This window comes from Manis javanica, chromosome 4 (genome assembly GCF_040802235.1).
Source record: "Manis javanica isolate MJ-LG chromosome 4, MJ_LKY, whole genome shotgun sequence".
Lineage (NCBI taxonomy): Eukaryota > Metazoa > Chordata > Mammalia > Pholidota > Manidae > Manis > Manis javanica.
In genome coordinates this window covers 129,963,502-129,989,630 of record NC_133159.1, presented here as the reverse complement: position 1 = coordinate 129,989,630, position 26,129 = coordinate 129,963,502, and the positions used below count along the sequence as shown (strand labels likewise).

Sequence of the window (26,129 nt, the reverse complement as noted above, 5' to 3'; positions counted from 1 at the left end):
GGCTTCCCAGGAGATCCGGGTCACACAACACAACATTTACCACAAGGGCTCTTCCCTTTTCACTTTCTTTGTGACCTCATGTCGCCTCATGGCTTAAAATGCCATCTTGATACCATGACTCCTAGGCACATATCTTTAGCCAGGCCCTCACCCCTGAGCTCCAAATTTGAAGATACAACTTCCTGTTTAAAATTGACTTACAGTGAGCATCTGAGCATGTATAGAAACCAACTTCTTTTCTTTCCCCCTGAACACCTGCTCTCTCCCCATCTCAGTAAATGGCAACTCCATCCTTAAAGTCTCTCAGGCCACGTATTTGATTTTTCTGTCTCTCATGTCTTGTACCAATCTGTCAGCAAATCCTGTCAGCTCTTCCTTCCACATATATACCTAGTTGGCCCGTTTTTACCACCTCCCCTGCTACCATCTCTGTTCAAACCGACACCAGCTCTGCTTGGATCCTTGCACCTCTGAAGAAGTCACCTGCTTCCACTCCTGTCTTCCTTTATGCTCCACAGAGCTGTCAGTTGCTGTCAATCCCCATCTGATCGTTGACTGTCCTCCTCAGACCCCTTCAGTGTCTTTCCATCTTAGAGCCTTTACATACTCTCTTCTACTATGTCAAATCCTTGCTTATTCTCATCTGTTGAATTCTTATTTTCAGTCTTGTTATCTTTCAATTCCAGAACTTCAGTGTTGAATCTTACAATTATAGAACTTACATTTATTCTCTTTTTATGAATTCAAATTCTCTTCTGAAATTGGCCAATTTTTCACTCAATTCTTCACATTTTCTTCTATTTTCTTAAACATATTACAGTTATTCTTATATGCTGACTCTTTTATCTAAGTCACTTTAGGGTCCAATTCTATTATCTACTTGTTCTCTTGGGTTTTGACCTTATAGGCCTGTCCTTAGCATACCTAATAATTTTTTTAAATTGAATGTGGAACATTGTATATAAAATTTTTTTTATCTTGTTGATGTTCTCTTTCTCCAGAGAAGCTTCACCTTTTTCTTTTCTAAGCAGGTTGTTCCTACATTTTGTGATAGTCCTATGAAACTATCTCCTGTGACATTGCATCCTGTGAAAATAACCTTTAACTTCTAAGAAATCTTTAAATTAGAATGATTACATTGATAACGTTTCTGTGTGACAGTAGTATTTAAACTAACATCCTCGTTTTTATAAATACTTACCCATTTGCACCTTCATCCAGAAAAGGATCATTTTGGCTTTCTTCTAATCTTGCATTCATAAAGAAAAATAAAAGAATGACTCTTCTTGGTTTCTTATTTAAACAGAGAGTATGCGAGTCTTGCTTCATGTAAGTTCATAAATGGTGCTGTGTCGTGGTTTAGCTAACATGAGCAGAAAATGGTGCATGGAAAACCGTACCTATACTGTTGCCAAATATGAGCCAGTGAAAAGAAAGTAAGATTAACTTCTATTATGGGGTGAATGTTGTGTTTCCTAAATTCATATGCTGAAACCCTAGCCCCCAGTGTGATAGAATTTAGAGGTGCAGTGTTTTGAAGATAGTTAGGTCACAAGGGTGGGACATCATCAGTGGGATTAGTGTCCTTACAAGAAGAAACAAGAGAGAGCTTGCTTCCTCTCTCTCTGCTCTCCTCCTTGGGGAGATGCTATGAGAAGACAGCCATCTGAAAGCCAGGAACTGGGCTCTCACCAGACACCAGATCTGCCAGCACCTTGATCGTGGACTTCCCAGCCTCCAGAACTATGAGAAATAAATAGTTGTTGTTTAAACCATCCAGTCTCTGGTATGCATGTCATGGCAACCTGGCCAGACCAAGATGGCTTCTGTTGGGTATTGGTGGGGAGTCTGCCTACCTCTGCCATCTCTCTCTAACGAATGCAGAAAAATGTAGCTAAAAAGCTACGATGGTGAGAAAATCTACAGAGCCACGTGTATTAATTAGGGTAGGTTAAACTGCTTGACAAAGAGATCCAAAATTCAGTAGCTCAAACAAATAGAACTTTATTTCTCGCTAAAGAAATAGTCCAGGGCAGGTAGTCCAGGTAACCTAGAAGCTCTACTCCGTAATTCAAGAGTCCAGGATTTTTCTAACCCCTTTTTGCTTTAGAGGGAATTTTTAATCTCATGGTTGAAGCTAAGTTATGATCAGCAGGGAGAGGAAACCACTGTCAGTTCTTAAAGCCTCCAGCTGGAGCAGCAAATGCCAATTCTTGCATTCCAGGGAAGGGGACTGAGGCACATGGCCGTGTCTAACTGGGTAGGGTGACAGCCACGCTGTGCAGCTGGCAAGCCATGTGTCAGGCTATAATGGTAGTGCGGTGGAAAAAGTTTAGATCAGATGTGGAAGGATATTTAGTAGGTCCTGCCACTCCTTGGAAGGCAAGAAAATTATTTTTGTTTTCTGCTGTTGTTTTTTCTGCTTATCTTACAGATTTTTGCTAGATAGCACTGGGTATGTATTCATGAAATACAGATGAAATTTGTTTGTGAGTTGAGGCAATTGTTTTTTTTCTCTTTGAGAAAATTGCAAGCCCTATCAATGAGTTTTATATTTTGCTGCTGGACCAGGGGTGAAGTGTTGAACCTCCAAGGAAAACCAGTGACCCAGGAGGGTTTCTGGTTGTGGGGAAGTTGGGGTTCCTATGGCCAGGATCCTCACTGAACTTAAACCACCTGATGATGTAACTGGCCTGTTGCTAGGCTACCGCTTCCACACCTTTAGGCAATAAGCTATTATTGCACTATATAGAGAGCTTGGCCCAGTGCTCTGGGCGAAGGCAGAGATGCTAGTACTTGACCTACCACGGGGTGAACAAGCCGGTAATAAACCCTTTCACCACAAAGAACATTTGCTGTCATTTTCTTTGGTCATATTGAATCCATAGCAAACTTGCCTGGGGCTGAAATTCATTAGCAAGACAGTTGGCGAAGTCGGCAGGGTTCATTGTTGACCAAGGTAAAAGACAGGGTGCCCTTATGGGAGGGGTGCTTCAGCGGGCTGCCCCTGTGAATGGGGAGACAGTGGATTGCCCCCAGTGGGTATGTGGTCTGAGGTGGCTTGCCTTCTAGAGGACTGGGCCCCACCCCAGGACTGGAGGCAAGTGGAGGTGACACCTGAGGCAGTGTGGATAGCCCTTGGTATAGTAAGTAGGTCTTTTGAGAGACAGAGTGCCCGTGAGGCCGCAGGGACTATGGGTTGGCTGCTTCTCACAGTATTAAAAAAGTCTACAGAAGAGAAGGACATGCTTCTGAAAAACACTCAAGAAATGGAGGCATGAGAATGTGAGCTACAAACTTCTGTGGATTCCCTGAAGAAGGAAATGGCATTGATGCGAGAAGAGGCAGCACAAAAACGCCGGCAGCGAGGTGCCTTTGAGGAGGTAAAAGATTCCTTACTGACCGAGACAGCAGCACTGCCAGGTGCTCTGAAGGAGGAAAAGGCCATCAAGGAAAAAGACAAACTCCTGAGGGAAGCACAGGCAGAGATGGCACGAGAATGCCAGCTGAGAAGCATTGAGGTGAAGGAGGAGAGCTGCTGAAGACTGAGCTGGCACTGCTGCGAGGCGCAGTAGGAAAGGTAAATGCTGTAGCAGAGGAGGTGCTAGGGAGAGGGGAGAGAAATGGAGGAGCTGGGGAAGGATGAAGGGGCGGTGCCGGAGGCACTGAGCCCTCCTGTATTGAAAGCACGCCCAGTGGTTGTAAAGAAAATAAAAGACCCAGCAGCTGAAAGTTCCCCAAGGAGAGGAGCAGCCCCCTCCCCAGGTCGAGGAGCCCTCTGTGGTCCGCCCCTATACTCAGCCTGAGCTGGAGGATTTGGGCTCCCGGTTTAGGCAGAAGCCCTCGGAGTCAATATCAGCTTGGCTCCTGCGTCTGTGGGACTTAGGGGTGGGTGGAATTGTTCTGTCGGGATCAGAGATGGGAAAGCTGACTTCCCTGACAGTGCAGCCCGCCTTGAGGCAGCAATTGCAAAATACACATCAGACCCCAAGGAGTCACTCCCTCCTAGACTGGCTTGTGGCTGCACTTCGCTCTGTGTGGCCCAGTCAGGGTGATCTACCATCCTCTCCTGTTAGATGGCAGGCGTGTGCTGAGCTCCAACAGGTGTTACGAGAGCTAGGCATAAGAAATGCCATCTATAGTCCAGAGAATTATGGCCCAGATGAAGAGATTTTCACTGGTTCTCAGTATTGGAGCCTGCTATCTTCTTAGGGAATAAATCCAATTTAATCTCAGGCCTGTATCTGTTTTCTGAATGCATCCATCCTCTCACTCCTTATCCTTGGAAGAAAAGAGACTGTATATACTCCTTAAACTGCCTATCTCAATTTAATAATTTCCTCCATTGTTCACATAAGAAATACTTTTCCCTGTGTGATGACCTATGTTAATTGTGAGATGAATGATGGGGTATCAAAGAGAATTCTGGTATTCCAATGGAGACTGTAGTCTTTCTGTTGGTGAAGAAATATGTTTGATGAAGCTGTATGTTCTTTAAAAAATACTGGCATAGATATTCCATATATGATAAAGGAAAGTAACTTCCTTTAGAGATCATCTTTGAATTATATGGGATGATCCATTTCTGGAGGGCACTAGAATATAAAGGCTACAAAATCTTTAAGGTTCAATAGAGCCCCCATTTTATTCCTTACAGAAAATTTCTAAGTGTTTATCAACATCTAAGATAAGAGACTTTAAAGGCCATCAAGAGAGGACTAGGAAAGTACACATCAAGCCAAAATTTCTAATGCTGTAATTGCATTACTCCTGTAATAAAAAGTCTCCAGCTGAGAGAAAAATAAGTGATTACCACAGTAAAGACACATGGTATTTGGGAAAAGAACCAAGCCATACATTATACTATGGAACTTGAACACACACATTGAAAAATGGATCTAAATTAGACTTTCAGGGATTGTGTCAGTTCTAGTCCTTCAACAAGCAGAGATCAAACTGGAATTCCAAAGATTGGGAAATACCTGTGAAGGATGAAGGGGATGAGGAGCAGGAATAGGTAGAAAGAGCTTTCAGATCATGATGCAGGTCTGACACCCGGGTATGGAGAGGAGGACGTGCGGAGAACTGGCTAGGAGCAGCTTCACTCTCCAGCTGAGACCATCTTGGCCAAGTTGATGGGGAGCCCCAGAGCCAAGACCGCCTAGCAGGGAGTCCTGTATTAGACAGGAGTGGCCTGGCCGCAGTGCCTCACAATGGCCACCCATTGGCTGGGAGCTTCTGGGGGACCATCTGGCCTGGGGGTGAATGCTGCAGTGGAGCAATGAATCTAGAAGTGTGGCAGCCAGAGGCTGTCTCCCAACTCCCCTCCTTGCAGCAGGTTCTCTTGAAGAGCTGTCTGAGAATCTTACCTCCACGGCCACCACAGGGAAAGAATCTTATCCTTGAGAGGTATCTTATTCTAGCTGTAAAAGGGAATTTTTGAGTGAAAAAATTTACTCGTTTTGAACTACTTGGTTTGAACATAAATTTTACATTCTCATGAGACTATGATGAAATCTGCATAAGTAACTATGCACAACTGTTATTAATAAAAATTGAACTAATTCCTACTGAGTTAAAAGATCAAGAACAAATATATAAATTCATATCAGGTTAACTATTAATGGTCATGAAACTTTAAAGAAATTATTTTATATTGGGACTTTTACTCAAGCTGTAGATGGTTTCAATATAACTTAGCAAAAGCAAAATGAGAGGATTACATTTTAATTCAAATTCACTTAATTATCCCAATAAAAGCAATTCTTTTGCAAAAGTAAATTATTGTATACACTTTGGATTTCAGATATGGCTGTACATGATTGTCATGTTTTTCCATAGTGGGAAATAAAAATGCCAACCTGATATTTTAGTTCATTCAAGACTTTAGATCTTTTCCAAAGACTTCAGTGGAATTTCCTAAAATCTTTACACTTACTTTATCAGTCAGGTAAATTCCTATACACTTTATTTTTTTAAGTATGTAAATAGATATGTAGGCTTTAATCAAAATTGAGCTATAATTCATATCATTAATAATTTTATAAACTGATTCTTATAAACATCAGATAATCTTCTAATATATGCAGTTGTTCAGAATGACTCCACTCATTTGGATAGGGAATCTTAAAGATGTTGTACCTCTCTGACAAATGCTTACAATCAAGCATTACTGTGTTGTTTTATAACGCTAACTGAAGTGTATTATATAGAATCCTCAGCTGGCTTTGGCTTCTTGGACTAATGCAAAATTGAAGTAATCAGTGAGAAATCTTGGTTTATCTGGAGACTTGCATCGAATTAAAACTCACAGGTATAGATGATACCCCGTTTTGTGTGTGCATGTGTGTGCATGTGCGTTCAAGTATGTGTGTATGAATAAATATATTAGTTTTTTTTATTGAACAGCCAGTAAATCTCACTTAAAAGATATTGCTTCTTCAATGGCTTGAAGAATATTCTGAGGACATCGTGCAAGGGTGAGAGGGTAGGACATATATGATGGAACTAATCCAGCATTTTCATGTACCCAAGGCTTTGAAGTCCTTCTGCAACATGTCGTGAGTGTTCTAGCATCCAAACTGCATTTGCATATCATGCAGACTGCATCTGGCTTCATGTTGGCCAACATGGCCAAGTGTGAGACTCGCACCCACATGTGTAAATGCAGCATCTCTGTAAGGCTCCAAATACTGATAGGTTCAGCCTGAGGTAAAAGAACGTTCCTGTCACCTTGGTTGATTCTGCTCAAAAATCCACTTCCATAGACAGTCCCTAGATTTTAAATGACATAAACAAATTCTGAAGGCCTCTCATCATGTATAGTTTCTCTTTCAGAATCTTATTTTACATCTCCTACCCTGGAATCTGGGATCCCATCCTGAGCACTAGCTTGTGATGTGAAGGGGAGTGAGCCTGAGGGGAACTGTCATTATTCTCTCTTGCATGAGGTCATTGTCTGGGGAGGCAGGAACACCATGTCTAAGCCAGGGAGGAGCAGCTTCTTCAGAAAAGGAGTGGGAAGGAGGTTCATTTATAAGGGGAATAATGCCAGGAGCTTGACGTCCTTTCTTGGATATCCACTAACAATGGAATTTCATCTAATGGGGATAGTCAGATGATGAAGTTCCTACAAACTTTCTTTCCAGGCAAGACCCCAAGTGTCTAAATAAGACATGCAATGATGGATAACTGTGTTGGTACAAACAACATTCTGTTATGTAAGAGTCTTTGATATCAGAGGAATGAGCAAGAGAAGCAAAACGTGGAGCATGGCTTACAGCACTTTAGAAAATAATTTTTGTATGAAAATGTCATTGATATGCAATGATATTCCCTTTCTCTGCCTCCTCACCAGCGTTTTTTTATTGCTTGTCTTTTGGATCTTGGCCATCCTAATTGGTGTGAGGTGATATCTCATTGTGGTTTTAATTTGCATTTCCCTGATGATTAGCGACGTGGAGCATCTTTTTCATATGCCTGTTGGCCATCTGAATTTCTTCTTTGGAGAAGTGTCTTCAGATCCTCTGCCCATTTTTTTATTTGGGTTATTTGCCTTTGGGGTGTTGAGGTGTGTGAGTTCTTTATATATTTTGGATGTTAACCCCTGGTCAAATATATCATTTACAAATATATTCTCCCATACTGTAGGATGCCTTTTTGCTCTGTTGATGGTGTCCTTTGCTGCACAGAAGCTTTTTAGTTTGATGTAGTCCCATATGTTCATTTTTGCTTTTCTTTCCCTTGCCCAAGGAGATGTGTTCAGGAGAAAATTGCTCGTTTATATTCAGGAGAATTTTGCCTGTGTTTTCTTCTAACAGTTGTACTAAGAGTTCTATGGTTTCATGACCGTACATTCAGGTCTTTGATCCATTTTGAGTTTACTTTTGTGTATGAAGATAGACAATAATCCAGTTTCATTCTCTTACATGTAGCTGTCCAGTTTTGCCAGCACCAGCTGTTGAAGAGGCTATAATGTCCCCATTATATGTCCATGGCTCATTTATCATATATTAATTGACCATATGTGCTTGGGTGTCTATCTGTCTGCCCAGGCTTCTTGCTCCTTGGGGAGCTTAGACTCAGAGAGGCTTTTCCTGTGCATGTGCTATAGCCTGCAGATGCCGGGAAGCCTGGGGAGCAGGGCTGAGGGTCCCTGGGGGTCATCCAGACTCACCCACAGAAAGACATTCTTTCCTTCCTTCTCTCACTCAATATTTACTGAGTGTCTATTATATGCCCTTTGTCAAGCCTTATGTATTGGTGGTGGAGGAATGGGGGGCACCAAAGAAAAAAGTGAATAGGCTATGACCTCTAACCTTATGGGGTTCACAGTAAGAGTGCATGATATGGCAGGGGAAAAGTCAACTCATGCACTCACCAAGGTGGGCTCACGGTATGGAATACAGAGGTGGTTTGGGTTGCTTCTGGTTGTGAAGTCCAGGTGGTGCTGCACATGAAAGAGACCCATAAAACCTGGTTTTGTTCCAAGAGACAGAGGGACTCGCAAGTACAAAGGCAAAGAAGGGTGCACTGATTGCTGGAGGAGGGGAGGTGGGGACACACTGACATAGAGCAAATAATCCAAGGATGGATAGATGCTCTACTCAAGTGGTTCACACGTCAGAGGTGAGGCATGGCATGTCATCTCTTTCAGGGGTATTGCTTCCTAACTGAGAAAAAAGAGTGTCAAGCCCAAGTAATGGTGGAAATTCAGGCATCAGGAGCATGTGTGTCTGTGGCCCAAGGTCAGGGTGAACAGGATATATTGGGTAGAGAGGACTTGGCCCTTTTACTCACCTCTATTACTGCCCCCAGGTCCCAGATGCCTCTGTTCAGCTCACTAGTTAAGGATCGAGCTGCCTGGACACAGGCCGGGACAGTGCAATTTGACACCCACTGGCCCCCTCTCCCTCTCAGGTGCTGATGTGGGGGCCGCACCCCATCTCTCTGGCTCTGAGCCTCTACTGCTTAGCTGTATTCTGAGCTTTGTCCCCAAACAGCTGCACCTCTGCCACTGTTACCCAGAGACCTGCCTAACAAGGCCCAGCTGAGTGCTGGGGCATCCTTGCCAAGGCCAGCTGGGGAAATGGACCACCATGGCCAATGGTGGTCTTTACCTGGGTCTTCAATGGACATTCTAACCAGTTTAGGTCCAGAGGACAGAACCTGGATGGAAGAAGTAATATCTGAATGCTCTTTCCACGAGCCTTGACTATTTCTCACTGTCAGGGAAGCACCAGTCTCCAGAATGGTCCATCTTTATCTCTGAGCACCCTACTTCCCACAGTGAGTGCTGTGAAGTTTGAATAACCCTCTGCCCCTCATCTGAACTGCCAACAGGAAGAAGACTGAGGGTCCTCACCCAGTAGAGCCAGGGAGCCCGGGTGTGCTGATCCCGCTGTGCTATGGTCATTGCTACCCCGACTCTTCCAGGTGTTGCCTGAAGGTAGGCAAAGCCTGCCAGGTGCCAGGGAAGCTTGGAGAGGCACTGGGCACTGCCCAAGGAGCAATACTCCCAGCCTGAAAGAAAAGGCCTGCAGAGACATGGGCTTGCGGGAGGCCAAAGGGTTGAGGGAGGTCTCTAGCACAGTTACTGATTAAGCAAACAAGCTTATGCACTGTGTTTAATATTTTCAACACCATCAGAATCACTTTTTATTTCTCCAAAGGAGGATGATTAAATCTTCAATTGCTCATCTTAAACCTTCAAGACAAACTGGGCTATCACAAGGCTGGAACACAAACAAGGCTCCTAAAGAAAAGTTGAATAAACTTACTGTGGGGTATTTTTACATTAACTGATGCACATCTTTAAACATCATTAATCTGAAACAACTAACAGAGGCTCCTTAATGTCCATGAAGAGAAGAGTAAGTTATTGCTTTTTATTTTGGTATTAGGAAAAGACTTCTCTTCCTAAAAGAAAACAACTGCTTCTTGTACAGAGGAACTGAGAAGTGTATTCCCTTTAGTATGTAATCTTGCCAGGAAGGGAGATACAAGTTTTTCAACATTCTTGAAAGAGACACTCATAATTTTAGATCATAGTCTTCCTTAAATTAAAAGAGGGGAGTTCGGGTTTCTTTAAACAAAGAACGACTTTATTAATACAAACAGAATATAAAGCACTAAAAAATATCAGTATCCAAGTCACAGCAAAGAGGTGGCAATTCAATATCCAGGGTCAACAGAATGCTTGAAGAATCAGCAGAGAGGATTCCAAGGGTGGAGAGGGCAGCTTCCCAGGCAAAAGGGTGGGAAGGGACTGCAGCAGCTTTCTAGATTCTCCCTGATAGCCCAGCCCAGTGAGCTGAGGATCCATCTCTCCTGATCAATGGCATTCTCCAATTCACAGAATGAAATTGAGTTTTCATTTTTGCAGCCCCAGCTATGCCCAAATCCTTCTAAAATGTTCTGCACTGCCCTTGACTATTGCAGATTCAGCAACCATTATGTATTCAGCTTGAATACCAAAACACTGAGACAAAGACATTTGGTCAAATACACATTTTCCAAATCATAGAAATGTAAAGATTTATTGTTTTGGCAATGAAGTGACCAGTGGGATGTTTGCCTAGGCATCCAGCAGTAAACATACTCAGGTGACCTTACGATGTAAGTGTCAGCAGGTGTGGAAAGCCATGCTGTCACTCTCCCACTCTTTCAGAAGGAACACTGCTTCCTGTTGCATTTTAAAAGCTGCTAGCTGCAGAAAAACAAGATGGCGGTGTGAGAAGGGAGGCACAGTCCTTCTCCCAAAACCACATATAACATGAAAATACAAGACAACTAATCCTGAAAGAGTGACCGGAAAGAAGACTGCGACAAACAGCCTACATCTGGAGAAAAGAGAAGCCCTCAAATAAGAGGGTGAAGTAGCAAAGCCACGATCTGATGGGACCCACGCCCTCCCTGCACCCCAGCTGATAGGTGGGAGGAAGAGAAATGGAGCAAGGAGGGAGTAGAAGCCCAGGACTGGTAAATACCCAGTCCTGGAGATCTACTTCAGGAGCACGAACCTACATTACATAGTGCTCTGGAGACTAGAGGGGTTGGAAAGCAGACAGGCAGAATACTTAGAGAGACTGAGATTCCAGCCGCTTATGGAAACAGGTACACACGACCAGCCACTCTGGGACAAAAGAAAGGTGGGCTCTTTAAAAGACTTCCCAACAGTGAGAAGGCTGCTAAAGGGGCAAGGATTACACAGAGCTTGCTGCTCAGGAGAAAGGACAGGTGGACAAAATTGTCCCAGCATACTCAGCCCAGCAGGTTGGGAACTTTCAGGAGTTTCACATGCTCCATCTCCCTAGCTGGCAGTGCAGCCTCCAAATCCCCCACCTCGATACCCAGCTTGCCACTCCTTCCTCCCAGCCGGTACCAGATCGCAAACCTGCTGCCCCGACCATTGCACCAGGCAAGCCAGAGGGCAGCCCCACCTATGGCAGCTACAGAGGTGTAACACAGAGGCTGCTCCCTTTGCATTCTGCCCACTGACCCTGGCAGCAGAGGCAGGCACTGTGGCTGGGAAGCAGGAAAAGACTCTTTTCCAGCAGGCACCTGCGCCGCTCACCTGTGGCCCCCGCTATTGCTCCAGGTGCTGCACAGCTCCAGAGAGTAAGGATTCTGGGCACTAGAGAGCGCCACCTATACAAAGTTATTATTCTACATTATCCAGCAGGAATATGAAAAGGCAAAAGAATCTTGTTCAATCCAAAATCTCTCAAACAGCAGAAAGAGGGCTCAGTGAAACTGAAATCACCAATCTTCTTGATAAAGATTTTGAAAAGAAATCATAAACATGCTCATGGAGCTACAGAAAAATATTCAAGATCTCAGGGACGACGTCAAGAAAGAGACAGAAACATTGAAAAATACAATGTATAAAATGAAACATGCAATGGAGGGATTTAAAAGCAGTTTAGAAGAGGCAGAGGAGATGGTAAATGGAACAGAAATTAGAGAACAGGAATACAAAGAAGCTGAGGCAGAGAAAAAAGGATCTCCAGAAATAAAAGAATAAGACAACTCTGCGACCAATCCAAATGGAAAAATATTTGCATTATAGGAGTACCAGAAAAAGAAGAAGAGAGAAAAGGGGATAGAAAGTCTCTTTGAGGAAATAATTGCTAAAAACTTCCCCAATCTGGGGAAGAAAATAGACTCTCAGGCCATAGAAGTACACAGATCTCCCAACACAAGGGACCCAAGGAAGACGACACCAAGACCCTATACCCTGAACACCACAAGACACTCACAAGAGAAATTAAAGAAGATACCAATAAATGGAAATACATCCCATGCTCTTGGATAGGAAGAATTAATATTGTCAAAATGGCCATCCCGCCTAAAGCAATCTACAGATTGCATGCAATCCCTATCAAAATACCAACAACATTCTTCAACAAACTGGAACAAATAGTTCTAAAATTCATATGGAACCGCAGAAGACCCCGAATAGCTAAAGCAATCCTGTGAAAGAAGAATAAAGCAGGGGGGATTACACTTCCCAACTTCAAGCTCTATGACAAAGCCACAGTAATCAAGACAATTTTGTACTGGCACAAGAACAGACCCATAGATCAGTGGAACAGAATAGAGAACCCAGATATGGTCAATTAATATACAATAAAGGTGCCATAGATATACAATGGGGAAATGACAGCCTCTTCAACAACTGGTGTTGAAGGGTGGGGGAGGGAGGCAGAAGGGGAGTGAGGAGCATTATGATTGACACACATGGTGTAGGGGGGATCATGGGGAAGATAGTGTAGCACAGAGAAGACAAACAGTGACTCTGTGAGGTGGAAGGATCTCGATAATATGGGTGAGTGTAGTAACCGTATTGGTTTTCATGTGAAACCTTCATACGACTGTATATCAATAATACCTTAATTTTTAAAAAAACTTAAAAAAAGAAGCCTGGGCAGAAAGTGGGAGAAAGGGAGGGAGGCAAAGCAGTGCTGGAAGCTTCTTGGCTGGGCTGTGGTCGCTGCCCTAGAAGGGTTTGTTTATAACCCAGCTGCTGGCCCTGCCCACCCCTTCACCCTCTAACCCACTTGCCAAGCTAGTGGGCGCAGAGCACTTAGAATGGACAGAAGTAACGTGCTGGCCTCAGGGCACTGGCTCTTAGGGCTCAATGGGGCTGTACCAGAGCACCCTCTTGGGGTGGATTCTGGCTTTGGGCATTGGAGGTCACCCTAAGCTGCCCACCCCATCGCCCTCCTGCCTTGCGATGAGCTCTGGGCTCAGTGGTCCTGACGCTGGGGCGAAGCTTGCCACAGCCTAATCCACTTAAATAGCAGAACTTTCTCATCAACCCAAAAAGATTTATACTCCAAAGTTCCGACTCAAAGACCTGACCCTCGCGATGGAAGGGAGATGGGTAGGGGCAGAAATGGAAACCTCGATTTGGTTATTGGTTCTCCACACCGGTAAGACGGTGGGCCCTCTAGCCTACTTTGGGCTTTGAGCGCCACCTGCTGGCCACCGGGCAGAACTAGATGGAGAACAGGTCCTGTACCCATGAAGCCAAGAGGACCTCAGAACCGGCCTAAGAATTTTGGAACTTCCTTTCTCCAACCCACGAAGGAGTCAAGCCCTGTGGATAAAACAAGGGTGGCCAGAAGGTGCCTGCATTCTCCTGCCGGTTATGGATGGGTTGGGATTCTCACCTAGTGATTACAATCCAGGAGAAAAATGATACCATGTGCATCATGCACTTCTTTTATGAATTCTTGTGCTGTATAAATACACTTATTTGTCGAGAAACGAGTACCAAATGGATGTTTTAAACCCCAGAAGGAGGAATGGATTCCCTGATGGGCTCAGAAGTTCCCACCTACTAGTCTCTCCATTATACGATCTCACCAGGGTGTGGTTAAGAACATGGGCTCTGGATATGCACTGCTTAGGTTCAAATCCTGCACTCATGAGCTATATGGCCCTAGGCAGGATTCTATTTTGTTCTTACATGTCCTCACCTATTAGGTGCGCTGATTGGACAACCATGATAAACCAAAGCAAAAACTATCTGCCCAGTGCATGGAAGTGTGAATGCACAGGAGACGCTCCCTTTAGAGAGCAGTACAAATCCAATCATATATTCACTCATTTAATGCATTTTCATTAGGTGCCTATCGTTTACTGACTTTGTGTTACTCATTGGGTGCTGAAGATGCCCCAAGAGATGCTCTCTGCCAAGGAGCATACAACTGAGTAGATGTCATTTTAATACTAAAACAAAGCAAACCAACTAACAGGTGGGAAGGCAGGACACAAAGGAGTCTTTTCTTCCATCTTCTTCACACACCATGGAAAACAAATTTTATTATCTAATCAGCTCTTTTAGCTTATATATTTATAAACCAGCCTCCTTGGGAAAGAGGAGAGGGGTCAAAGAGGAAAGAACTGCAGGACTGGAAGGACACTAAGGCAGGGCGGCTGCAGGGGGTGGGCGTCAGGTCGCAGACTTCAGGGGGAACCACCTGTTACAAATTCCCTGGGGCTGTGTGAGGCAGCAGCTCCGGGCTCCCTGGCCACACAGCTGAGGGCACAGTCTGTCACCAGAGGAAGGGGCCAAGGAGGACCGGGTGCTCAGAGGAACGTAGGGATGGCAGAGCTTTGGGGCCCAGGGGGGAAGGCTCTCAGAGGGTCACACTTCTCCACGAGGCTGGGTCCAAGCTACTCATAGGGCAGGTCCAGGCCTGTATTCCAGACCTCGACCTCCTTGTCCAGGGCAGCCGGCTCCTCCTGGGATTGCTTCAGCACAGCTTGGGGCTGAGGGCCTGAGAAATACTCCTCTTGGTGCTGCCCCAAGGCCACCTGAGAGGGGAGAACAAGATGGCTCAGCTCCTAGGTGCCCCCAGCCAAGGATTCTCCCGTCCTTCCAGCTGCCTGACCCCCAGCACCCGGGCAGCTGTCTGTACCCTGACAGGCTGCCGCCTGCCTAGGACCCATGCGGTCTTTGGCATATGGGTCTAGCACAGATTGGCAGGGCATCCACTACATCCTCCTCTGTCCGGTCCTTGGAGGGGGTGGGGGCTTCTGCATGGCACACGGACCATGGGACCAGGAGAACCAGTCCAGCTGCAGGAAGGACAGCGGCTCAGACACCCAAGTGGGGGAGCTGAGCACTGGATGGTGCCCCACTTCCCCATCCCAGGAGCCCCTGGGGGTGACCCCAATAGGTTACCTGGCGCAGGCGGGTGGCAGCACACTGACCAGTACACGTGAAGATGCACATGGTGACAAAGAGGCAGAGCTGAGCCCGGGACGCTAAGGAGATGGGGAACCTGGGGGATGAGGAGAGTTAGAGGCTTTGAGGCCCAGACCCGAGACATCTCAGGCAGAGGAAGCTATTTGCAGAAACAAAAGAATGGGGGCTGGGGCTGGGGCCCGGAGACTCTATGGCTCACACGTGGTGTGCACTTTGCTGTTTATGGACTGTGCTGAACCTGGCGATGGGGAGAGGGTAGGAAAGGGTGAGGGAAACACCTAAGGGAAGTGTATCTGGTCCAGAGGAAGCCCCTGACCAGAGAGGGACAGAGGAGGGGTCTGGGGAGGCAGGGGTGTATGTTAGGGTGTCTGGGGAGTTCAAGGCAATTCTCGGGGTCCGCAGGGAGGCTGTCCTGTGAGGCAGCGAGAAGGTGCGGAGTGTCGGCTCCCACCTGGGAGCAAGCTGGCTCAGGTCAGTGGGGAGCGGCCTGTGCCTTACCCCTGCCCAGGAAGCCCTGCTGCCTGGCCTCAGGACCTCTGTGCACCAGGCCTGCGGCTCTGGGTCACTCCTCACGGCTTCATCGCTCTTGGAGAAAAGACCCACCAGCCCTCCACGTAGCTGCTCCGGGGAAGAAGGCCCCCAGTCACAAGTGGCCAGCGAAGGGCCATCTGGACCTACAGTCCCCTCGGTCTCCCCATCAAGCCCAAGGCTCCTCCCTGTCACCCTCACTGGCTGCTGACTCCCCACAGCCTGAGGGCATCTCAGTCACACAGAGAGGACTTCACACCTAAGAGCCCTTGCTCAGCCAGGTCACAGGGAGGGCACAGGAACTACAGGTCAAGCCAGCCGTGGCTCTGCAGAAGGTCCAAGTGGCCGCTGGACCCAGTGCTCATGGCCTGAGGACGAGGTGGTCAACCAGGCAGATCAGCCGTGGTGAGCCAGCTCAGGTGGGGTAGCTCAGGTCAGGGGGTCCCCGTCAGTGGGCCTGCTCAGGCCCCTCTAAGGAGAAGGCTACTCAGGAGGGAGGATGAGAGAGGCCTTCCCAGGGGAGGAGCAGGTGTGCAAAATGGGCCTTGGGGACCTTCCGTCCTGGCACTCTCCTCCCTCTTTAACACCATTTTCCATACCAGGTCAAAAACTCCCCATTTAGAGACAAGATTGCTCGTGGCCAGGGTGCTGATCTCCATGGTGCAGGGAAAGGGGGGCATCAGGAGCTGATTATGGAAGGAAGAATTGGGATGGAGTCAATTAAGGGGATCCCAGGACCCATGAGGGGAGGGAAGGTAAAGGACCACAGCTTTATAGAAAAGGAGGGAGAGGACGGGTCTCTGTGAAATTGGATTGGGTCAGTTTACCATTTGGGAGAAGAGAGACGTCTGCCCAGGGCCGACCAAGGTCAAGGGCTTAGCAGGCGGCTCCCTGCACAGTCTCACAGTATCTGTAGCAATTCTAGGACTCCCTTGTCCCACACCCAAAACCTAGCAAGTTTCCACATTGAAACTGTATCTAGGCCTCTCTTACTCCTGTGGACAAAGCATCCCTGCTCCCTCCAAGGGCAAATCCTCCCCTGAGTTGCCTCCCCCGGACATCACCCCCACCACCTCTCTCAGTCTCTGTCTCCCACCCGCCCTCCTTCGCCCTCCCTCTCTCAGGGCCACACAGTACTGGCTTCCCTAACGGGGACACCCTCCCCTGCACAGGCCCTCGCCCCTCCAGCAGCCCCTGCTCCTTGCTTCCCCTTCCCAGCAAGGCTTCTGGAAAGACTCGCCCTGCACTGTGTCTGCTGCTCACCCCCTGTTTTCTGCTCAGCGCACACCCGTCTGGCTCCTCCGCCCCCAGATGGCACTCCACACGGATGACCAAGGGCTTCCGCACCTGCAGATGCAAGTGTCATCTCCCTGCTGGTATTTTGTTCACTTCCCAGCAGCAGCAGCAGCGCGCCTCCCCCTGGCAGCTCCTGCGCACTGCATGGCCGCTCGGCTTTCGTTGCCCTCCTGCCTCGTGGCTGCCCTCCTCGTGCTCCTTTGCCCACTTCGGCCCCTCCCCCCGTGAGAAAGGGGGGCCACCCTAGAGTCCTGCCGTGGGCCACATCCTCTGCGGGAGCTGCCAACCCTGGACACCTTCATCGAGGACAAAGGCTGCATTCACATGTCTCTGTTTCCCAATAACTCTGGAATCTCTCTCTCCAGCGCTGCCCTGTTTCAAAGACACAGGCTCCTATCTAACTGCCTTGCCACATTGCCAGGGCCTCTCCGGGCACTGGAATCCTCCTGTGGTCAGAACACACTCCTGACACTTCTCCCCACCGAGGGACACGGCCTCCTCTCAGCATCCCCCACCTACTTTCTCCAAGCTAGCTGTTCAGGCGCCCTCCCTGCCCTTGCGCACAGTTAGTGTCAGCCATTCCCCAGATGCCACCGCAGATCTGCCTGTCTGCCGCGGGCCCACCCTCACTACCCACCTGCAACCTCCTCAGCACCAAGTTCAAGTCCTTGGTAAAACGTATTCTCACTCTTCCCCAGCCCAGGGGGTTTCCATAACAGGGTGTGTGGGGGTGGCTGGGGATGTGGGAGTGTGTCTGTCTGTGTGTGTCCGTGTGAGAGAGAGAGGAAGAGATGGGTCCTCACTAACATACCCCAAGGTGAGGCCCGTGCAGATGCCTCCCGAGGCTGAGAGGTGTGGGATGGGAGGCAGTCAAGTACAGAACGAGGAGGGGCTGAAATACCTCGGAGACAGGCTGCAGGCCAGGCACACTCCTCATCGTGGCCACAGAGATAACCTCAGCCATCAGGGGTCCCCTCAGGATGTGTGGCTGTAACTGGTGCAGCTGGAAATTAGAGCTGGGGATCCAGGTCTTGGCCAGGAGCCAGGCCATGGGGGGATCCGAGGACACGTACAGCACAGGTGGGGGACACTCGTGACAAGGGGGCTGGAGCTAGAGAGGGACAGAGAGTGGGGGCTGACGACCTGTGCATCTAAGTCCTCGAGGGGATCAGGGTCGGGGGAAGGTGTCTGTCCTCTAACCTGGATGAGGGTGGGTAACAGTCGGCCATCAGGCTGCAGCTTCAGCGTGAAGAGGGGCGGCCACATGTTGCTGCTTGAAAATGCTGACATTAGGTTTGAGCCCACCTAGCAGGGAGAAATCAGCTTCAAACAGAGATCCAGCCTGGAGGGCTGGGGGTCACCTCTGGACCTGGCCTTGTCTCATTTGCCACGGTGGTTCCTTCCTCTACCCATCAAGTCTGCTACTTTAAACACCCCTCACTTTCCCCAAACCCAACCCCTAAACGCAAGCTTTCCACGTCTTATGCTTTGTGTCAGAGTTGGAACTCTTTGAAGGGAACTTACTGGTTCCACCAAGCACCCCTGTCCCTGGAAACATGTCCTCCCCCAAGCCCTTCAGGCTTAAATCAGTGTGGCACAAAACAGTCCCTCCATCCTCCCCTCCAAGAAAAGCAGAGCTCCAGTTCTCTCCAGGGCCTTGTTCAGGCTCTCTCCCTGTTTCCGCCAGAAGCCTGAGCTCCTCCCTAACCTGAGTGAGACGCGTGGAATAAAGAAGGAAGGGATTAAGGAGGAGATGGAAGAGGAGGAGATGACAGGAGACAGTGTAGATCAGTGGTTCTCACCCACGGGTGATGTGGCCCCCGGAGGACGTTGGGAAATGTCTGCAGACACTCTGGGTTGTCACAACAGGGGGTGCTCCTGGCGTCCAGTGGGTGGAGGAAGGAGATGCTTCCGAGCATCCTACACGCTCAGCGCCGCCCACCAAGGTTATCTGCCCAGCGTGTCAGTGCGGAAGGTGAGAAGCCCTATGTGTAGACGGAGAAGGGTGCCGGTGGAGGAAATGGGGGAGGAGAAGGAGGCAGAGAGAAGGCAGGTGCGGCTGGCTGGGGGGAGGGTGCACAGAGAGGGCACAGCACTTGGAGCTCTTTCTCTGGCTGGGTCTTCAGGTCTCCCATCCCTAGAGGCAGCGTCTCGGGGGCATGGGGTCTGCGTCCCTGAGGAACTGGGACCCGAAGAGGGCGCCATCCTTCCAGCATTGCGAGCCCGCTCTAGGGAAAGCAGTTGGGGGGCACGCCCTGAGCTCTGAGCTCCTGGTCCCGCTTACCTGGCCCTCTCCTGTCCCCACCGTCCCCCTTCGAATCTGTGGGCTGGAAATCTGCAGGCACACAGGCTTGAGAGGTTGTACTAACTGACCAGCCGGGGCGGTCGCTCCCTACGGGAATGCTTTGGGAAATCTTCCGGCCTTTTAACGGAATCTGCGAGATCCAATGCTCCTTGAGGGCCAAGTCCTCAACCTGTGGAAAGTGGCAGTGCCAGAAGATCAACAACGCCCCCCTCGCCTCCCGAGATGTCAGCGCCCAGCCTCACCCTGGCCCTCACCCACTGGCCAGAGGGAGAGAGGGAGAGTGAAGTCGAATCGCTCGTCCTGGGAAGGTCCCACGGTGACCTCCCTGCTACCGGCAGGATTCACCCCTCTTGCCAGGAGCCCAGCTGCAGACAGAGACGGACTCGGGGTAAGTGGGCGCGGGGTTTCCCGGGATCTGGGCGGGCGTCAGAGGCGCTCTCGCGCTCACCTGAACGCCGTCCGCCTTCCTCCCGCGCCCGCTGCCGGTGCCGCTTAAGCAGCTCTGGGGGTGGTCGCACCGGCCGGGCTGTGGGAGGGCGAAGCCAGGCCCGCGGCCCCCTTTGACCTCCCTGGGCGCCCGCCCCGCGTCCGCCGCGCCCCGCGCTCCTGCGCACGTCCGCGGGCCGCCCCCGCCCCCTGGCGGCACAGCGCCCGCGCCCCCTGCCGCCTCCGCACGCCGGGCGCTACCCCGCTGCCCAGCCCCTCACCGGGGCCCTCGGGCAGGCAGAGGAGCCCTGCGCCCTGCGCCCAGCGCCCGGAAAAAGGGCCTCCCCTGGGCGCCGGGGCCGTGCACCGCGGCCCACTTGCGGAGCCACTCGGCATCCCACAGGCTCTGTGCTGGCGCAGCGTCACCGGCAGGAGGCGCCCCAGGGGCAGGACACGTTGGTCTCAAACTCCTGCGGGCCCCGAAGGAGCGCACACGCGGGTTGGGAGCCTCGGGGAGGGCAGCCGGTGAGCCTGGGCAAGCCTGGCCCTTGGAACACTGCCCAGGGGACACCTGAGTCCTCCTGGAGGTGCCGGGACAGTTCCCCGGGGTCTCCTGTCCGCCGCATCCATCCGGGCAGGGCACCGCCGCTCTGCCCCAAACCGGCCCTCGCTTCCTCGCTGCCCACCTGGCGCGCCTCCCGCGCCGCCCTCCCTCCCCCGCCGAGCCTCCCAGGCGCTGCTCCGGCCCCAGCGGCGCCCCGCGCCCGCCGCCACCTGGCCCCTCACCGAGGTCCACCTCCCCGTGCTCGCCCACCAGCCACAGCTGCTCGCGGCTGCTGGTCCCTGCTGAGAACGAGCCCCTGGTGTCCCGCGGATCGTGCACTTGCTCTCCTTGCCAGACGTGCAGCGGACCCGAGGCAAACGAGCAGGGAAGAGGCTCTGGGCACAGCCCGCTGGGAAGCCACACCCCGTCCGCGGGGTTCTTGCTGTGTGTGGCGGGCTCCCAGGCCCCACCTCCCATCCCCGGGGCCCTACCCCCCGATGCTCGCGTCCCAGCTGGCTGCCGCCTGGAGCCAGGGTTTCTCCGGAAGTGCACCTTTCCCGAACCGACCTTTCAGACTGGTCCCTGAGAGCAGTCGCACTCCCGGCCCGGAGCTGAACACCCGGCTCCGGACACCAGCCACCGCGCCCAGCCAATTTTGGTGAAATGGATGAGTAAGATAGCAGCACGCAGTGGAGACGAGGGAGATGGAACAAGGCTTGAAGGCTGGGAGATTTCTCCTGACAAGTGAGGAAACCATCTTGACGAGGATGCAGGACTTGTTGTTGAGGACACGTAGGAGATAATGACACAGGTGAAGTCCACGGGTGTGCTGTCCAGACTGGAGCCCAGAGGGGAGTTTGGAATTCCCCAGCAGCGCAATCGCGAGGCTTCCAGCGGGCTTCCCTGAAACGCGCTCCTTGGCGCCGGCACCCCGGGCCGGCCCCTGTTATGGGCCTCCAGCAGCCGGCTCCGTTCAGAGCCAATTCTTCCCCGCCGGACCTCCCAGGCTCCGCTTCCCTGACCTCGTTCGTTCGGGGAAATGTCTGCACCAGACACCAGCCCCTCCTAGATTGCGCCCAGGCGTCCTGCCCACCAGTCCGCTTGCCTCCTTCCTGGACCTTCTGCTCTATTGTGCACATAGGCCCCAAATTCACAGCTTTTGTTAAACACTGCTTCCACCTCATGTTGAAATGGTTCATCGAGATAGTTGGATCAAGGGGGAATCAAAAGTATACATTTACTGTTGTAAAGTAAACATTCTCTTTTCAAGTGAAGCCATAAAAATGTATGGACACTCGTGAATATTTGCATACAGGGCAGAGTTGAGGTTTGGGTCCATATAAAGAGCTATCCTAGATCTTTTTAGCATAAACTACACCCAAATGAGCTGACATTTATTCAAAATGGAGCTGGACTCTAAAGGTTTTCTTGGGGGAAAAGCTAAATGCAGTATCTCTCTAGCTCTTTACAATTGTCCCCAAACCTGTTGCAGTTGACCTATCCACTCCTAATCAGTAACTTGATGATGATTTTTAAATGATTCTTTTTTTTAGCTGGTACCTTGAATTATCATGTATATAAATGTTAAATCACTGTGTTGTACACCTGAAACTAATGTAATAGTGTGTGTCAACTACCCTTCAATAAAAAACAATGATTCTTTTTTTATATAGTCATAAAGTATTCAGCTGGTTTTAATTAAAAATTCTTTATGTATGCTCATGTCAACAGTTTGTCTATAAATCGAGTAATTACAATAACATACAACTGACATAATCAGTTTGGGAAGCTTATGTAACTATTCTTGATAGACAAAAAGCTCATCTTGTGGACATCAAAGTGCCAGGTGTGTCAGGAAAGAGCCTACTAGCACGTATCTGGCATACTATGGGTGTGCTGGTCTTTTTTGGAGGAGATTCACTGGTGTTAGTTACTGGTAAGTTGCTTAGGTAGGTGATTTAGAAGCTTCATTTGTAAGATGTTGTCTTTCTCTGTTACTTCCCTGTCCACTGCAGCCACTGCTCCCAATACTCAAAAATCCGGGGACCTTGAGTGGTTACAAACCCCTCCTCCCCCAGCCACATCCAGAGTTGTGTTGCTGCCATCTCTCAGTGACTACCTTCTGAAGTTCACACTGTTTGTTAGTAAAACCATCTTTTCTTCCTCCTCCAAATTGGACGACTCTCCTCTCCTCCCCATTGACTCCAACCCCTAACAAAATTCACCTCCACTCTGCAACTTCCCATTGTCCTCTAGGGCTTCAGCTTCTATTTAGAGAAGAACCTTCTTACACTTTGACAACCTGTTCCCTCCACTGACTCAATCTTCAGATCCCTACTTCTCATGTTTGGGTTGCCCACAATCCAATCACGATTTATACTTCATTTCTTATCACTTAGAACTCACCTGCACTATAGTCCACATATTGTGGTTTATCCCTTCAGCCCACAAACCTTTCGCCTTTCCCTGAAGATTGTAACTGAAGAGAAGAGAGAGAGAAAAAAGGCCTAAGGATTTCCAGGCCCTTGCAAAATTAGTAGAAATTTAGATAACATTTAGATTAATTGAGACCACTATTGCAGTCGGGGACTTCAAAAATGAGAAACCGAGTCAGAATGACGTTTTATGCAGAGGGCTTAGACTTCCTTGGAGACTAAGCACCGAGTCAGCCCTACCCTGCGGTTTTATTAGGTTACAGCAAGCAAAAAGACAGGTATGATCAATGATTATAGGACGAGTTTTTTCATCAAACTAAACAATTGCAGGCTAATTATTTCTTAAAGTTTCTCTTATGTTTCGTCAAGTCATCCGGCCATGTGAGTCCAACGTGCGTTCCTTATCTGGGTTTGCCTCAGAAAGGATCAGGAGAACTGCTCATGACTTGCACCAGATTCCAAGACTCAACACATTGTTCTATTCTCTAAGATTAGTTTCGGCTACAGATTATATTGCTCTTTCTCTTAGATTAGTTTCGACTATAGATTAAGTTTAAGCAGGAACTAAATTACAGCAAGGTTAACTGCTGGGGCATCTACAGACCATGTACTTAAAACTGTGAACATAGTGCCTTGTGTCCTGCTTCCTTATTTATCCACCTGTTTTTGATGTCCAGGACTGGAAGTTACAAAATACATTTTAATCATGGCAGGAGAAAGCAGAAATGGGAGGGTAGCATCAAGATCCTGGTAGAGGGCCAAGAGGAAGACTGAAAGGCACACGGAGAGGGAACATGGCAGAGGAGGAGAGGGCTGGGGAGTACCACTGGAGAACTTTTTTGTTGAGTACCTACTATGGTATGAGCAAAATCTTTAGTAGAAGCTTTGGGTTTTCAAACGTTTGCAAGAGTGTCTCGCCTGAGGGTTTCAGTCCTGGGCAAGTTTACTATGGATTTGCTGAGACCAAAAATGACAATGGAACACTGGGTGGTAAAAAGGGGCTCCTACCAAGCTTTATTTTCAAGATAGCAGGTCAAGCACTAGAATATGGTCAGCCTCTGTCTCGGCATCTGTGGGTAAAACTGTTACGGTTCCAGAGTATCTCACCAGGCTTTAGTGCATTTGCATATCCTCAGGGGTGGAAAGTTCATCTCCATGTCAATGGGTGATTACCTGGGCAACAAAGGGCGTGTCTGAACCTAAGTGTTTAAGGGGAGGGACTGGCTTGCTTGCTGGCTTCCTTCTGGAGCAGGGGAAAGAGACGGCGCTGGACTGCAGTTTGTAAGCAATAAACCGGGTTTTTAACTTTATTTCTCCCTTTGACTGATTTCGGTTTTTTAGAGGTATTTTGCCCCGGGATTTCCTCTTCCTGGACTTACAGCATCCCGCTCAGCCTCTTCCCCAGGCTCTGCCCTCACCGACAGACTCTGCTCCCCTCTCTCCTGATCTATTCTCTAGGATCTGCTCTTAGCACTGGGGAACTCACTACTGCGATACCGGCAGTAATGGCTTATCGCCAACGGGTATACAAGTTTTCACCTGTGCAGTGGGCTAAGTATTACATTATGGCACATATACATTGGGTGAAATTAGGATCAGGCAAGGATCCCGGCCATGGAACTTTCATTTTCCCTACAAAGAGTTTGTTCCAAAGCACTAAAGAGAGCACATACTCCTCGCTTAATTATTTTAATCAGTTCCTGAATACCCTGTGGCTAAATGTAAAAATTGTCATTACTTTTAATGGTAAATATTATGATGATTTCATCCCAACCCAAGGTACCCAAATATTTTTCACAAATTGAAAAATATATACTAGTAAACAATGGGAACATGTTTATATAAGCAGCAAACTAGTGTTGAAAGCAAATAAAGCAGTTTTCATATAAAATGAAATGTAATTATAGCCAAAGAAGACTGGATCATGGGTGGGGCTGGTGGAGGGGGATGCTCCTTTCAGCCAGACATTCACTGTCATGTGATCACCTTTGACCAGAAAAGAGGGTAAGAAAATAGTACAACACACCTAAGATTCATAGATGCTACCTCCTGATCCCTCTCTTTCAGACTCAGAATGCTAAGCAAAATTATTTGAGTTCATCTGAATATGTGAATATGGTGCAGAATTTAAATTTTCTCTGTACAACATTCTTTAATTGGAAACTGTTTTTGTTGAGTAAATTAGTAATTGGATCTTTACCTGAAACTATAATATTGAAATATTTATTCTTATATTAATTTACCATGTCTTTGGGTGGAGAAGTTGTTACACCAAGAGTAAAAAGCATATATATAAAAGGAGATATTCAAAAAGTGGCATAACTTTTCAAGAGCTGTTATGGTGTAAATTGTTATTGGAACCAATGGTTTGTAAGGTAAGCTTGTGTAGGACACAAGACTGTGCTGGTTTTTCCCCTTTGTCTATCCTCCATGCCAATCAATTCTCCATCATTTTTTGTTCTGTTTTGTGCCCTAGGAGACTGCCCTTTACATAGAGATAGTGTAGTTGAAGTACCCATGCCTTCTGGCTTCTGACTGGCTTTTGTCAATAGGAGGCATCTGCAGGAGACAAAAAGTTGGACCTGGGTGTATAGCTACCTCCTCTCCCCAGTTGCCCTGCCTCTGGGGTTCTGGAGATGGTTGCTTCTATTCTGTGGCCACAGATCCTATTGAGCAGCTCCATTTCCATGAGGCCACCTCTCTCCAGGTTCCAATACATACCTTCCCTCCACTGCTGGTGGTTGTATTAGCTCCCTCCATTGCTGGTTCCTGGATGCTTCACCATTCTTGATTCCTTTAGTCCTGCCATGCCTCAGTAAATTTTCTTCTGTTAAGCCCTTTCAGTTGCCATATGCTTCCTGCTAAAACCTAGACTGATACAAAGACAAAGACAAAATACACACAGACAGTTGAGGCAACAAGTGGTTAGACAAGCCATGGTATTGGCTTAGAGAGGAAGGAGGGGATGCTGATGGCTGGTGATCAGGGAAGCCTTAATGAGGGGTAGCCTTTGAACTAGGTCTTGAAGGGAGGATGGGGTTTTAATAGGGCATATGGTACAGATGGATTTGGAAAAGGGATCAACATAAGTGAAGGAGCTGCTAAGGCCCAGAGCTTGTTTGGACAACAGAGATAGTGGAGAGAATCAGTCAGGTCAGGTGAAGATCTGGCTAGAAAGGTAGGAGAGAGGGCTTTGAACACTAGGCTTCATTCTGGAGTGAGTCATTCAGTGGAGATCATACACCTTACGAATGTTAGTTTTAGATGGGTTTCACTGGGAGTTATATCACCAAAAATAGCAGAATAGGGAACTCCAGGCCCCCTTCTTCTCCTCAAAAATAATCAAAAGACAGGCAGAAACTGCAGAACCAAATT

General features: G+C 48.5%; 1 protein-coding gene and 1 pseudogene across 5 annotated transcripts; both read right to left on the bottom strand.

Annotated features, from left to right (window-relative positions):
- Window positions 1–14,598: 14,598 nt before the first annotated feature.
- On the bottom strand, window positions 14,599–19,318 carry LOC118974019 (polyunsaturated fatty acid (12S)/(13S)-lipoxygenase, epidermal-type-like; annotated as a pseudogene).
- Window positions 19,004–21,918, bottom strand: LOC140843026 (uncharacterized). Of its 5 annotated transcripts, none has more exons than XR_012129861.1 (3): window positions 20,562–21,918; window positions 19,592–19,714; window positions 19,004–19,029 (listed from the first exon to the last, which is right to left on the bottom strand). XR_012129861.1 is itself a non-coding variant. In XM_073232950.1 (3 exons), exons 1-3 carry the CDS (start codon window positions 20,794–20,796, stop codon window positions 19,514–19,516), a joined length of 351 nt encoding a protein of 116 aa, XP_073089051.1. In that variant the 5' UTR covers window positions 20,797–21,913; the 3' UTR covers window positions 19,334–19,513. The 5 variants fall into 5 exon arrangements, 1 of the variants encoding a protein (XP_073089051.1); XR_012129864.1 differs by having other exon boundaries at window positions 20,590–21,918; XR_012129862.1 differs by lacking the exon at window positions 19,004–19,029 and adding an exon at window positions 19,334–19,518 and having other exon boundaries at window positions 19,604–19,714; window positions 20,590–21,918.
- Between the last annotated feature and the right edge of the window lie 4,211 nt (window positions 21,919–26,129).